The following is a 15,112-nucleotide window of genomic DNA, read 5'->3' as shown; positions in this document are numbered from 1 at the left end:
TGAACTGAAGCTGCATCAGAGAAACTAAAAGTGACTGCAGGTGATAAACTATTACTCACGATGTATGGCTTGTGGTGCACCTCCCTGCATGAGGATGCCACCAGGAGACAGTGCGGCAATGGCAGAACTAGCTGCTGTGCTGGACATCACCTAAACAAAGCAAGATTATAATTTACTAGTTGTCATTTCTGTTCTCATTAATGACAATATGTCTTATTTTTTATAAACTTGATTTAACCCACCTGAGTTAGGTTGGGTTTGTAATTGGACATCTCATGATGGATGTAGTTGACAGAGTTGATGATGTCCTGGCTTGTTGTGTACTGGTGGGACTGAAGTGGCACAGGTCCATGAGCATACCTGGTAAATAATGACACCTTATTATAGAAATGTTTAAAAAAACTGAACTAGAACAGCAGGTGAACTAAATGTACCTGTCAGACTTCTTGAGGTTAAGTGGAACTGTTTTTGGTCTGTTTTCCCCTTGGAGATCATCATATTCTGTTGCTTCTTGTAATTTAGCCTTGGAAAAAAAGGATCAGTTTAACAAATTATTTATCTCATTGTGAAAAGTTTCTGTGCAGATGCAGAGGGAAAGTTACCTTTTTTACAGGAGGATGAAAACAGTCTGAATCTCTAGAGTTTCCATCCGTGCTGCTCGTCTCACTGCCTTGATCATTTAACGTTTCTCTGTTAAAACATGTCAACAATTTCAAAATTAAATCAATTCCAAGCAGGTAAGAAGAGTGTTTACAAACACTTTAAAATGTCAAAAAAGTTAGGAGGTGGTGCAATGTATTCTCTGTACCCTTTGCGTGAGCCTGCTGCCAGCACCATAGCACTGTGATGATTGAAGCGCTTTATAATGGCAGAGTTGCTGCTCTCTTTCACAGTCCGGTTCGCGACGGAGGTCGAAGGTTGTGGTGAACAAACTCCATATCCCTGTTTTTCAGCAAAAATTCAAGATCTGAGTTGAAAGAGGGATAATAATATGAAAACCATAATTCTGGCTGATTGTCCACCAATTGTTACCTCATCTAAGGTGTTGTCATCCAATGCCAGGAGGTTAAGTAAAGGATTCTTCACCCCTTGAATCACCATCGACTTTAACCCTGCATTGGACAGATAAGTGTGCAACAGTGTACTTTGCTGACAGGAAGGTGCACATGTGCTGACATCATACCAAAAAAACCACACACCCTTTTCATCCTGTTTGGCACACTCTGAGAATATGTCCTGTGTTCCTGTGTTGAGGCGGTCTCTGTGAAAATAATGGGACTGGAAAAAACGTGTCCAGAACTCCTTCTCTGTCAGGTTGTGAGGCACATTTTCACAATATTTCTGCTTCACTGCAAATACAATGAAAACATATTTGTAAAATGTGTTCCTGTTTTTATGACAGGCACAAACAACACTGTTTCTGCCTCTAAGTCGGACGACCATTTTCGTGCAAATGCGACTAGTGAAAGCTTGGTAAAATCAACCATCACAACTAAAGCCAAAGTGAAGATGAAGTTTACCTGCAGGATATGTCCTGAAGATGGATTCAATAATATCCGCTGTCAGATTATATCTTAATCCATTGCAGCCATCTGTCTGAGGTCTAATATCTGCCTGCAGGGCACAAATAAAAGCTGGTTAAATTTACTTGTTTATCAAGAAATTAACTCAACCAGCTGTTGTTGTAAATTAAAATAGCCTGAAGTATTAATATAAGGCATAAAGGTTTGACCATGTTTAGAAGAACTACTCACCAGGAAAGCTCCAGAGATACCAACTTCTTGCTTGTTGTTGTTATATAGTGCCTGGTCTGTGTTGTTTACACCTCCTAACCTGTTGGCCCAGAATTCCTCAGCACTGATCACCTGGCTGACTACAAGATCTTTATATAACTGGAACAGCACTGGATCCTCTTGAAGCATCCTAGAGAAAAAGAACAGAGAAGATTTAAGATGAAATATAAACAAGCATTATAATATCATTTTGAATGTAGGACTGTACTCAAATCCATTACTAAAAAGACAATAAAACCTTCTTCCACAAAGTCAACCCTAGTAAGAATTAGAGAATTGATTTTGTCTGTTGTGGTGTTTGTTGATATTGAGTATTAAGTATGACTATTAGTAAAGCAATTCACTCACCTGTTTTTTTCTTCCAACTCCTTGTTGGCTTTCTTCTTAAACTTGGGCAGTAGCTGCTGCAACAGCTCTTTGGCAGCATCTCGGTCTTTGACTGCAGTGCTTTCATTGGCAAAGTGGAATGTGATATTTTCTCCAGTATGTAGGACCAGCTGGAGCTGAACTTTGGCTTTACCATCTGGGCTGATCTTCTGACCTGTCCAGGGAATGAATAGATTCAGCAAAGGCACTATAATGCATAAACTAAGAAATTATATTACAATCTGAACTTAACAATCATTACGATCACTGAACAGTCTATTATACAATTATAGTAAAGTCCTTATACATACAGCGAATATCTGCATAGAGATGGCTGACTGTAAATCGGTCCTTTCCCTCTGGACCCCAGGCTATGCGTTCAGCCATTAGATAAAGTGTTCCATCCTGCTTCTTCTGGCGAACCTTCTTCACCACCAGCAGTACCTCCTCTGACAGTGATGCCATCACCCACAGAAAACTGGGAGAATTTATAACATGTTTTTGATTATCATCATTAAACCATGAACGTCATACTGGTACACAGATTAAAGGATTGCTAGAGCAGGATTATTTATTTAAGTCTCTACACGTTCCACTAAAGCTATGTAACAAATCTTTGGGCAGTATTAGGTCGTATGACCGTGTTATAAACAATAGCAATGATTTGGTTTTCTCTATATGTGTTAGTGTAACCTGGACACAATAAGACCGTTGTTTTATTTCCGGATTTGATATAGAACTCCGCTAACCAGTTAGCTGTGGTTAACATACAAAAGATAATGCCTGATGAAGAATTGGGCAAAAAAACTACTTTACCTGAAATTAAAACAACGCAGCAGCGAAACAACCCTCCTTTCATAAATACATAGTCCTCAAATAACGTATAGGTAACTGTAAGTATGACAGAATTATTTATTTCAAACAGAATTTGAATTCCCGAACACAAAACGCCCTGACATCGGCGACTGCCGAGTTGGGTGTCACACTCAAATCGGTCCGGTGCGGCAGAGCTGTGAAGACTGAGGTTCCAGTCTTCTATTTATTGTTTAACACAGGTTAAAACACAACTTTACCGCCACATTACGCCGGGGTTGAGAGGTCGAACTACAGGAAACACACCTTTCGCGGTAATATCGCCTCCTGCTTTTGTATTTTGTTTTGCTTAACTTAAAAATTGTATTAAATATATTTTAGTCTTTAAAACAGACGTTGCAATGTTACCAGTCTTTGCTGAATATTTTTCTTATTTCCTTGGATACTGGTACAAGCTAACAAGCTAAATAACTGTTTTAGTATTTAATATTTAATATTTTAAAAAGTAATTATTCGGGATTTGTGAAAGAAATGGCGAGAGGATGTGCTTTAACCCACCACTCTGAGCACCCAGTCATTCCTCATGCATCCTAGAGGGGGAGATCATTTCACCTAGATGAAAAGTGACTGAGCACAAGAAGAAGTGGAAACGCCGTTGAAACGTTCTGGGACTGTCTTTAGCCCAGTTTTTTAAACTGCATGGACAGTAGTCTTTATTTAACATTTATAGTCCATGTATTGATCATTAACTATAATTTTTAAACTGCATGGACAGTAGTCTTTGAAAATAAACATTTATATTCCATGTATTGATCATTAACTATAGTTGAAGACACTCGGACACTCATGGGTGAGTAGGAAATGTCTCAAATCGTTGATGTTTGGCCACTTCTAGATGCAATAGCTTATTTGGTTTTTGTTGTTGGCAACTCTTGCTTTATTTAATAACTTTACAGCGTAACCTCTGTTTTTTTCTACACATTACTTGTTAATTGAGAATAAAGAATTGACTGCGTATCACCCAAAAACACAACGTGAACTGCATTCATACTTTATTATATTTGGACCAAAATAAAGGTTTATTTCTCGGTTGTTAAGCAATCATGAAAATTTTCAATGGAATCTTAAACGCCAATGTTTTGTTCAGATTCCAGTGCAGATGATCCAGAGGAGTGCCAGAGGTCTTCATCTCCAACTGCAGACTCCCCTGTAATGTACCGTAACCCATCACCACCTCCAGAGACAACTGATGGAGAAGAAAAAGAAAATACAGATGCAATTGGAGAGACAGTCTACAGCAAACACTGGCTGTTCAGCACCTTAACTCGTCTCATCCAGGTAAGCTGCTGCAGTATAAACAAGCTTTAAAATGGAACAGTGGGATTTGAGATGTAGAAAATATTAGATGTAGAACACACACATATCAAACTATTTTAAAGGTTGTTTTAGCTTTGTTTTGGTCGTGAAGTTAAGTTGATGTCAAACTTCTAGCTATGTCTTTCTGTCAGTTTTCAGTCTTTTAAAATTCACATGTTTATGTGTCTGTCATGCAGATGGTCACTGAACATTCAGAAGAGGATTCTGAAAATCAAATGCAGCTCAGCGATAGTGACGAAGAAGCTCTATGCATAGTCTGGGATATGGCTATGGATAAGGTTCAAATTTAGACCTCTTTTTGTTTCATTTTGAATTTTGTTTGGCACTTAAAACTTAAGAACTTCTGTTTTTATTTATTTATTTATTGGTAGAAGTAACTGGGTAAACAGCAAATAAGTGAAATTCAACATATTTTCACGATGGTTTTCAGGACGTTGCTGGTTTACTGCAGGAATTCAAAGCTACTGATATCCTTCTGGGTGTGATATCCAAATCTCGATGTCCACGTCTCACAGTGAGTGAATATCTCTCCTGTTTATAAAATATAATCCAGCTTCATAATTTGATATTGACTGGAAGTTGAAAAAATGTTTTTGTTTCTCTGTGCCTTTTAGGAAATTTGTGTGGGAATCCTAGGAAACATTGCATGTTTTCCCGAATCTTGTCTAAGTCTCAGTCAAAATGAAGACTTAGGGTGAGTTAACATCTGTGACATGTTGTAACACATCTTTTGTCATATCTGTTTCTACTTGCTCAGTCATACACACCACAGCAATGATTTTTTTTTCTTACTATGTTTTTATATTTTTTTCATTTTTATTTAGTATTATATAATATAGACATTATTACTGTTTATATTTTGGTTGTATTTTAATTACTTCTCCAAATGCTTCCTTTATATTTGACTTTTTTGTGGACATAAAAAAATATATATTAATGTACATATAACGATAAACTCATCTGATGTATTTCTTTTTCTGTCCACAGGGCTGTGCTGTTGCTCCTACTAGGAGACACAGATCCTCCAACCCTTTTGGAAACAAACAGGTAACGTTTGTTTTCCCCGTGGGCATGTGGGCCTTTGTGATGTGGAAGAAAACATAACTTTTTCTTTCGTTTGTAGATTGCTGCTCACGTGTCTCTCTCAGAAAGATGTTTCTGTCCTCTGGCTTGATCGGATAAAACAGCAGAAGTCTGTGAAACAACACCTGTGTTTCATCATGAGCAGCTCTACTAACAGTACAGTACTTAGTTTTTCCTCTTCATATAGAGCTGTATAATTTTTATTTTCTTAATAAAAATAATAATAAAACAATTTTAAATAATAAAAAAATGTTACAGACAGATGAATCACATCACATCCATTTGGCTGTGTAACATCGGGTGTATGCAAAATCTTTTGGATTTTAACAAGTGAAAAAAACTTTTTTTTTATAGCGGATCTGCTTGAAAAGGTTGGAGAACTTGTTGACAAACTTTTTGACCTTGACGAAGAGCTGATGAAGAGTTGGATCACAGCTCAGCCAAGTGAGGAAGAGGATGGCGAAGAGTGCCGTCTGGATCTTGTCTCATGCCTGGTTGAGGCAGCGAGGCAGCTCAGGTGGGAATTTGGAGGTTTATTTCGTGATCTTGTTGGCAATGTTTTCTCTGTGAAAATCAACACAGACTTATATAGTAATTATTAAATAATTAATAAGAAACTATGGATAGTATTCAGTTGCAGGAAAACTATTAAAATGTCAAAAATTAATACAGAACTTACAAAAACTGAAGGCAGTAACTGTAGAAATAATCATTTATATTTGGTCATACTTTGTTTTATTAACTTCTGTTCCTAACACTCATGGTCTTATTTATATATTTGTCTTTAAATAATATTCAAATGTTGAATTGTGACATACAGCAGCAGTATTATACAGAGAACACAGTTGTTTGTGGCACCGTCATACTGTAAACACAGCAGCACTGACTTGTCTTCACAGACCAGAGAGTCCTAATGGATTAGAGGTTTACCTCCACGTTCTTCAGCTCCTCACTACCACAGATGAGGGTATTCAGGCTTTTGGTAAGTCTGTGTTCAGCTGCCACGTGACTGTCTGACAAATTCAGGGCTGTGCCCTCACTGTTGTTGTTGATCTGCTATATGAACAGATAAAAAGTGTTATTTTTTGTACCTTTTAGCTGTCCTGGATGGACCAGGCAAAACGGTCTGGGACTTTGTCTGTGAGGATGTTTACCAGAAAAATGATCCTTCAGTTTTCCTGCAGGAGCAGAAGAGCCTGTTGATCCTGTCCCTCTCTGTCCTTCAGGCTCTGTACAGGTGCCAGGATCAGTGGTCCAGAAAAGGCAACATAAGTATGTTTGACCAATGAAGTATCTAGATGTTCAAGTAATGACTCTTTCTGTAAAAATACTATTAGTTAAAAAAAAAAAATATATATATACAGTATATACATGTAAATTTATGTGTACATGTATGCACATCTATGTTTAAGAAATATATATATATTTATATACATATATATAATTTCACACGTGATATATATATATTTATATACATATATAATTCCACACGTGTATAAAATATATACACACATATATATATACATATATAATTTCACATGGATTTAAATATAGATATTTACATCAAATCAAATGATTAACATTAAAATTAAGCTTTTTTTTTAATTTTCCCGTCTAAATAGAACTTTTCTAATATCTTAATACCCAGAGTGAATTATTTACATTAAATGTTCTGTCCATTTCCAGGTCTGCACCTTATTGCAACCATATTGCAGGTGCTACAGCAGCACAGTGTGAGTCACACAGAAGACGAACAGTTACAGACTCTGGCAGAGATCGCAACAGAGTTTTTTGCAGACATCTGCCAACAGATCACCAGAGTATGACCACACAAAATCATTGTTGCTGTTGTTTTTGATGTCTTTTGTAAAACCTAATGTAAACAGTTTCTTTTTTTGACAGGATACAGTGGCAGATTTGGTAAAGAATGGTCTACTGACAGAAAAGACCTGTCTCACAGCTGCTGGCAGTTTGGATCAAGGTTATAAAGCTTCAGTAAGTTTTTTTTTTTTCAATATATATAGTGTGTTTGTTATAAATAACCCAGCTGATTGTGGCTGATTATTTTTATACGTCTGATTAAACACACAGTTGCACTTGGTTACATGTGATTTGGAAATTATTATCAAAAACAAATATTTTCATCCATGAGAAAGATTAATGAAATTATATTCCTGTTACGACAGAATTAAAGTCTAAAATTACTAAAGATATTGATTACAAAAATGGCTTATTGCAGTATATTCACTGTATCCTAGGGTTTGGACATTGTACAGTTTAGTTTAAATTGGAATCAATTTCAGTCTTTTTTGTAACAAGTTTATTTTTATAATATGATCTCAGGCTGGAATCAGAGACCGAAAAAAAAAAATCTCATATTTTCATCTCTTCTTCTTCCTCCTGCAGCTGCGGCACCTGCAGGACATGTTGTCAGAGGCCGATCCTCAGTTGGCAGATGTGATGAGGAAACAGTTTCCTGACTGACGGGCTCCGCACGTCACTCGTCCACGTCTGGTGGTGGGACCATTTTTATTTCCACTGATTTTGTTTCATACACACGTGTATGTGTTTCACACGAGTAATGATATTGTCCTAATGAAGAATGTTTCTGGTTTGATGAATTTCATATATTTTAATAAAATGATGCTTAACAACAACAAGGCAGTAGCAATTATAATGAAATGGTTATCATATTTTAGCATATTTTGAGCAATGTTATTTGAACATTTGTGTGAGTACAGTATCAAAAAACAAACATTTCCTAAAACATCTCCAACAAGGAACATTAGGTGAAAATCTGCTTTAGTTTGACTGTAAAAAAAATTCTGAAACATTTTTTACATTATTTGTTTATTTCTATTTGTTTCTTAAAAGGGAAACTGCCAAGTGTGTATTGCATCACCCTTTCAAGCATATGAGTAATGGAGCTAATGCTGATGACAACATCAAGTGTTTACCAGAGGGTGACAGTCACTCGGTAAGGACAATAAATTAGATGAAAGCCTTCAGCGGAGTAACAATGAACTCATTTGGTTTCCAAATGCACCGATTCGCCCACTCACGCAGAAGAGCAGGACAGCCTGCACATTTCCAGTGAGCTCACGACGGCTCTGTGAATATAGCAGCTTTTTAATTAAAGCCTGGATTGAAATGGAGAACATGCTTTCTAATGGAAATCCTGAGGTGGTCACAGAGTGTGTGTGTGTGTGTGTGTGTGTGTTGTACAGATCACCCTATGGCAACGACGTGTCTCATCAGTCCTGCTGTCTCTATACAGGAAGGTCTGAGCGTAGACTCTAAGCCTGATGTTCGTAGGTGGCTGGTGCCTGAATCTGCAAGTCATATTCTGTTTGTCGTTTAAATGGCTACACTCATTTGGCGCTGTCAAGCTTGGCCTTTCAAGACTGCTGGTGGCTAGTTAGTTGGCTGCTCCGTCTTTGGGCCACGCCGGCAGGTGTTTCATGTCACAGAGATCAGACCTGAACCCGGATGTTTACTGCTCGGCTGTCAAACCTCGTTGTCGGTCTGCTGCCTTTCACGGCGGCGTGATGTGATGTGACTCCCTGCACAGCAGGCGGCAGTTGGCCTGGTGTTTTATACACATCAGTGATGCACAACATGTCAGGTCTGTCTGATGCTGGATGTCAGTGAATTCCAACCGCTGCCCACACAGGGCACTTCCTGTTCTTTGAATGACCTGACACTTCAGATGAAAACTCTTATATTTCTGTGTCTCATCAGTGTGACATTCATGTAATAATTAGCACTGTTTATGAGGTTTAAACCTCATGTAAATTAAAGGTTCACTTCAAAAAATATCTCTTATATTATTACCAAGTTAATAGAGATGTTATTCAAACTAATGATGCTGGTAATACATTATTTCCGTAGCTGTTGCTCTAACACACTTGGAAAATTAAATAATATTTACTGCACTATTGGACATTTTGCTAATTCATTCTGTATAGAAATTTAAGCCTCTGGTCGTTGTTGTCTGGTTCTCCTTCATGATGCTTCAGATATTTTTAATAACAGAGAGATCGGGGCTGCAGGTAGACCAGTCAACGTGCAATGATAATACGAAGCAACATATTTGTAATTTTGTGCAAATTCAGTCCAGACTTTTAATCACTCTTTATTATTATAGCTTCTGTTCTTTACTTGTGGCTTTATCTACTTTAAAAACCATTGGACTTTTGAATATTGCCCAACTCATGACTCAACACTCACTTCTGTACTCAAGATCCTTTAGAAAATTCTAGATACTCTAGATCCCGTTTGTTATGACCTGCACTTATTCTAATAATATGACATGTCAGATTATTATATATGTACTACTCATTTAAGCTGAATAAGAAATTCAGTTATTCTTTTGACCATTTAAGAGAAACTTTTTAATTACATTTTCAGGAAATTAGCCATCCCTGGTAATATTGGGATTTATGAACACAAAGCTCTAACTCTATCACCAGAAATGGACTTTGACATGCAACCATGTTCTGTGGATGCAGGATTAAGACGTTTGAACAGAGCTCACATTATGCACAGACTTGTTTATGCTTTATGTTTTAACGTTGGACTCTGGATCCTGGATGAACAAACACGCGTATTTGCCACGTAGCCCTGGTTGCGTCTGACACTTGTGTACCTGTTGCCGGGTGAGGGGAGGGGGGCTAATGAAGGGATAAAGAATGTGTGAGCAGCGTCACGTTCTCCCTCTCCTTTGATTCCAAGCCCTGGTCCTATTCACAAGCACCTGAAGGTGCTTTCATAAAGACCCATCATGATGTTAGCCACAATCAAAGGGCCTCCAGCTCATTTCCTGAGTTCCCTGACGTTCTATCTCCTGTCAACACAATCACAATGAAACTTTGCCCTCAGTGATCCCCAAATATCAAAGACTCTGACGTTTTGCTGTGATGTGGTGACGTGCACCCAGAAGCCCGTCTGCTACTGTTAATGATGCGGCAGCAGGGATTAACTAATGAACGGCCAGTCAAAGTATATTTCATCATGCTGTTATAACCTCATAGAAATTGTGTTTTTAATGTGCATAGACCAGCAAATTAAATGACATCGGCTGATAAGCACAGAGGACTGACTTCCTGCTCTGTACAACTCTTTTCCACATTCTCCTCAGCTGGTATTGTCAGACCCTGGTTTTAATCGTGTCAGTAACAGTGTGTTATCTTTAATTCATAAATCAAATAAGAATACAAGACAGAAATTCTTTCTTCTCAGTCTTCAGCCATTTCAACACATTGTTGCTTCAATCCATCCTGTGGTAGCACACACACACACACAACAACAACACACACTTGTGTACTATAATTATTAATTTTCCTCTTAACAAAGACGTGTTTTCCCACTTCTCTGAGTCAGACTTCCAGTGTGTTGGAGTCACATCATAAGCCCTTTAATAAATCATCTACATGTGTGTTTTGAATGGTGCAGGTGTTTACTGGTGGAGCTCCATCCTGTCTGACCTTGTGCACACGGACGCCTGTCACCATGTGGCACATGTTCCTGTTTGTTCTGTAATGAAAGAATCGGAGCTAATTAAAGAGACGGTGTCCCGTCAGAGGAAGTGCACGCGGGCGGACCAGTCGCTGTTTAGATTGGTTAGTTGTTCAAACAAGTCTCAGGTGGAGATGAAAGAGAGGAACCGTGTTCATGAAGTGATGGTAGACTTTGAGCCTTCATCCTAAGCTGTCCTGATTATTGTAAAATAAGAACAACGCCTTTCATCACCATGGATACGCTATTATAAACAACCTGAAACATTTAGGAGGATTAAGACAATAAAAAATATTCTGAATATTTGGTCGTGATATGGACCTCCACCTTCTCACCCTCTAGTTTTCCAGAATTCCTTATCTTCTACAGTGTGATCTAAGATGTGGTGCAGCTTTAATGCCTTGCTTGAGCTGCCTCTAAGTGCCATGGGACGGATTAGACAGTTAGATCCCTCACAGCTTGATGCTCAGACACTGTGATTAAATCCCTCTGATTAACCTGAACAGAACTGGGACAGAGTGGGCTGAGTGCAGCTTCGACACAGCCACGCACATCTGTAGCACAGCTTCACTTTAAAACAAAAACAAACAAAAAAAAACCAAACAGTTAAGCTTACCTTCCTCTCATTATAATGAACAAAAGTGGAGAAAAATGGTGCAGACAGGCTGGAAAAGAGCAGGGTTTTAAGAGAGTAGTTGATGTTGGGTTTAGAGCAGACCTGGGCAAACTACGGCCCGTGGACCAGATACGGCCGGCTGGTACAGACAATGTCAATCCTTCTATTTCATGCATTACAAGGAATCGACTGTAATATCTGTTGATGTCACTAGTAGGCAGCGGACGTCAAACGTGCTAGATTATCTTTGAAAGTCAAATTTTGACTTCAATTCGACCTGTGAGCCAAAAAGTGTGCCCGACCTCGTGGCTCTGTCTAATAGTTAAAAGGTGAAGAGTTGGAGGTGGCAGAGATGAAGATGCTGAGATCTTCCCTGGAAGTGATGAGGATGGAAGGGATTACAAATAATAAGTTATGACGGAGCAGTTTGGAGATAAGGTTAGAGAGGGATAGTTGATGTGCTGTTTCACTGTCTCCGACGAAGGACAAAAGAGGCCAGAGAAGATTAGTGGATGTAGAGGAATATATGGTCCACAAAAGACAACCATAATGAGCCACCCTCATCATAATGCATTCTGCCGCCCGTGGAAGGGATCTGGACTAAAATCATCTCAAAGCCTTTCATTATCTGTGTCACTTAATATTCATAGGTTGCAGGGAGAGCGGAGGACACCGCTCTGACAACAGGCCAAAAGAAGAGAACAGCCTCAGAACATCTGTAACTTTCTTATTATTCTTTTGATCAGCAGCTGTTTCCAAAAATATCCTAAAAACTACCTTTGTATTTATTAGTGATCTGCACAATATTTGAAACCTGAAACCAGCCTGAAGCCTTAAAGTCCTTTGGTTATGGTATAAACGAAGCAGATCTTTTCTCCAGGACCTGTCAAGACAGCAAACATCAAAGACGTGAGCAGGACGACTGGACCTTTACAGTCATGTATTTATAGGTGTACTTTAGTTGTGTTTGGCCTCTCTCTGCAAGAGCCAGTTGTTTGGGCTTCAGTTCATTAGTGAACAATGACGCGGTCACATCATTCAACAGGCTTTGTCCTTTTCCTGTTCTTTTTCCACCTCTTCATAGAGAAGAAGCGTCACGAGCGTCAACAGCTATTCTAGTGGGAAAAATCCAGCCCTTCACTACGTATTAGTCATAGTTAACATGTCTTTGGGCGTTGCAATTCTCTGCAGCAGCAGCAGCAGCAGCAGCAGCAACAGCAGCAGCAGCAGCAGTAGCCTGGTTTACCCTTTGTGGTGTTTGCTGACGAACGACTGTGTCAATGGACAAAGTTTCCTCTACACAGGCCAAGTAGAGCACGCACGTTGGATTGTTATGTATTCACTAGATTTTTTTTTAAATCTCCACAAAGAGAAAAAAAATTGCTAACAACAAAAACTATCTTGAGTACTGTCAGAACATTCAGTCATGGAGTAAACCATCTCTGGTTGCAGTTGAATGTCTTTTTCTCACATTTTCCAAAACCACAAAACCACACGCAATACCTTATAGAACCATGAGCCCTTAGCCATATTAACTTTGTAAAAAAGTACATTCTTTATTTGTGTGGAAGCCTGTTTTTTGATCAGATCCATACGTGTAACTAATGATTTTAGATGCACCTGTGCAAAAGGACCAACAGCATCTGTAATGGTCTGGGGGACATCAATAACCATCAGTTTGGAGTCCAGACCATTAAGAGGAGGCTCAGACAACAGCGTCTGACCGTAGACTCCAGACAGTGAGACTAGAGCTTAAGCCTTTTAATAAAGCAGAGATTGACCACTTGGAAATCTGCAAGAATTAATATCCTCCTCATCTCATCATTGTTTATTCATCATAAAATGTACGAAATGTATGTTACAATATCATATTTTGATCAACTAAAGCTTAGGAACTGGTACATTCTGGTACATGTTTTTTTATTATAAATAAAAAGAGGAAGAGTGTCAAGAGTTATCGCAGTAATCCAAGGGCAGTGTAGTTTACACTCTATTTGCTGAGGTTTATTAATCCTATCATGACTGACAAAGTTAATACGTAGGGGAACTACAGGGTGGACACTGTTGTGTATTTAAACAGAAACGGTTGTCCTTGATGTGGACTTTATCAGACATGTGGCCGACAGGCAGGTAATCATTGGACTTACGGTGTGTGTGTATGGAAACATTTGCAGTGTAGAACAACATTAGGATCAGTGTCAGTGATTTGATCAGGAGACATAACAGGTGTTTCCTGTAGGTAGAATGTTGACTCACACTCTGAGCACAGACATGTGTTCCCCATTCAGAAAAACAAGTGGTTAATTTCCTTCACTGGCTCTTCAGTTACGTAACCCCTCTGTCCATGTCACGAGGGACACATGCCAAAACCACCTGAGATGAAAGCTAGCCACGTCGCGTACATGTATCACGGTATAGTAAGAGAAATGATTGGAAGACAAACACATGTCACCTGTCCCATTTGTTAAAGGACTAATGCTTAAAGAAACAGCGGTGTTATGGGTTTAAAGTAATGAGGTCTCTCAGGTTCAGTGCTGGATTCTAGGTCTCTAAAGCCTTTACGCTTAATTATCTTGATCTTATTAAAAGGCTGACGGTGTTAAAGAGAAGGAAAACATGCAGATTATTCCTGCAATGTGCACGCGAGCCCAGAAGTGCTTACAGTGCAGAGGAGTGGATCACTGTACGAAGGCTGGTGGCTGGCTACGTTTGAATCCTCTTAGACTTTGACTGTACTTTCAGTCAGGGTGTCAACAAACAAAGAAGAACTAGGATTGAGGTTGTCTGCACTCGAAACTTCAACTGGAATTGACTGGAGTGAATGAGATCAACATGGGGCCCAAACTACATGTACAGGAGAATCATGACAACGTACTGTACTGCTAACCTTTGTTTAATACTTTTTTAAAATTACAATGTAAATGAATATTAAAACGTCCCCAGTATTAGAGTCAAAATGCAGCCCCAAACCATAACAGAGCTTGCTTGATTAGTAATCTAAAACAGCGGCCCCCAACCTTTTTTGCGCTATGGACCAGTTAAATGTCTGAACATTTTTTCACAGTCCAACCTTTAAGGTGTGGTGGATAAATACAACTATATACTATATACCAAGGGTATGATAAGATGGTCATTTTTATTTAGCCTATTATACAGACTTGTGCTGCCGTTTCTGTCCATGTAAGAACCATTAGGTGTTTCTCTTGCTTCCCAAGGATGGTGTAAATGTATACGTATAATGTATAAGTGACTGTATATGTTCAAGGCCAATAAAGCCAATTATTTTCCTCACATAAATAAAGAAAGACACTCTGAAGACATAAAATCCGATGTTGAGTTTTTCGGTTGCCAAATTATTTGCTCTTTTCTGCCCTTTTTTTTTTGAAATCTTAGGCTGCAAGTTTACCATGTGAGTCAAACTGACAAAAAGGTGTGTGTGCAGTGATTTAAATGTGAAGTGATTGAGTGAGCAGACTGCCTAAAAGCATACGACTTGAACGGAGGTCATAAGGTTTATTTTGTTTTGTTTTTTGTTCATTTTACATTT

General features: G+C 38.6%; 2 protein-coding genes across 5 annotated transcripts in view; one reads left to right on the top strand and one right to left on the bottom strand.

Moving 5' to 3' along the window:
- gtf2h1 (general transcription factor IIH, polypeptide 1) overlaps positions 1 to 3,157 on the bottom strand; it is a 4,358-nt gene extending 1,201 nt beyond the window's left edge. The window contains exons 1-12 of the mRNA XM_008312062.3: positions 2,976 to 3,157; positions 2,471 to 2,637; positions 2,142 to 2,334; positions 1,755 to 1,923; positions 1,521 to 1,614; positions 1,200 to 1,349; positions 1,033 to 1,112; positions 809 to 942; positions 603 to 690; positions 435 to 523; positions 243 to 360; positions 60 to 150 (exon numbers count right to left, since the gene is read on the bottom strand). Of these exons, the coding sequence (XP_008310284.1) occupies positions 60 to 150; positions 243 to 360; positions 435 to 523; positions 603 to 690; positions 809 to 942; positions 1,033 to 1,112; positions 1,200 to 1,349; positions 1,521 to 1,614; positions 1,755 to 1,923; positions 2,142 to 2,334; positions 2,471 to 2,624 (1,360 nt within the window). The 5' untranslated portion in view covers positions 2,625 to 2,637; positions 2,976 to 3,157. The remainder of the gene's footprint in view (positions 1 to 59; positions 151 to 242; positions 361 to 434; positions 524 to 602; positions 691 to 808; positions 943 to 1,032; positions 1,113 to 1,199; positions 1,350 to 1,520; positions 1,615 to 1,754; positions 1,924 to 2,141; positions 2,335 to 2,470; positions 2,638 to 2,975) is intronic.
- Positions 3,158 to 3,164: 7 nt separating this feature from the next.
- saal1 (serum amyloid A-like 1) lies at positions 3,165 to 13,869 on the top strand. 4 transcript variants are annotated; one of them, XR_003049856.1, is made up of 16 exons: positions 3,600 to 3,659; positions 3,728 to 3,822; positions 4,120 to 4,310; positions 4,526 to 4,627; positions 4,780 to 4,863; positions 4,964 to 5,043; positions 5,337 to 5,396; positions 5,473 to 5,588; positions 5,787 to 5,949; positions 6,332 to 6,414; positions 6,531 to 6,704; positions 7,119 to 7,252; positions 7,335 to 7,427; positions 7,839 to 7,949; positions 8,307 to 8,409; positions 8,660 to 13,869. XR_003049856.1 is itself a non-coding variant. In XM_025056127.1 (15 exons), exons 2-14 carry the CDS (start codon positions 3,819 to 3,821, stop codon positions 7,914 to 7,916), a joined length of 1,362 nt encoding a protein of 453 aa, XP_024911895.1. In that variant the 5' UTR covers positions 3,600 to 3,659; positions 3,728 to 3,818; the 3' UTR covers positions 7,917 to 7,949; positions 8,307 to 13,869. The 4 variants fall into 4 exon arrangements, 3 of the variants coding, with proteins under 3 accessions (XP_016888799.1, XP_024911895.1, XP_008310282.1); XM_025056127.1 differs by having other exon boundaries at positions 8,307 to 13,869; XM_008312060.3 differs by lacking the exons at positions 8,307 to 8,409; positions 8,660 to 13,869 and having other exon boundaries at positions 7,839 to 8,092.
- The last annotated feature ends 1,243 nt before the right edge of the window (positions 13,870 to 15,112 follow it).

The sequence above is a fragment of the Cynoglossus semilaevis genome, chromosome 6, assembly GCF_000523025.1.
Source record: "Cynoglossus semilaevis isolate Cse_v1.0 chromosome 6, Cse_v1.0, whole genome shotgun sequence".
Classification (NCBI taxonomy): Eukaryota; Metazoa; Chordata; class Actinopteri; order Pleuronectiformes; family Cynoglossidae; genus Cynoglossus; species Cynoglossus semilaevis.
This window is presented reverse-complemented; position numbering and strand designations above follow the sequence as displayed.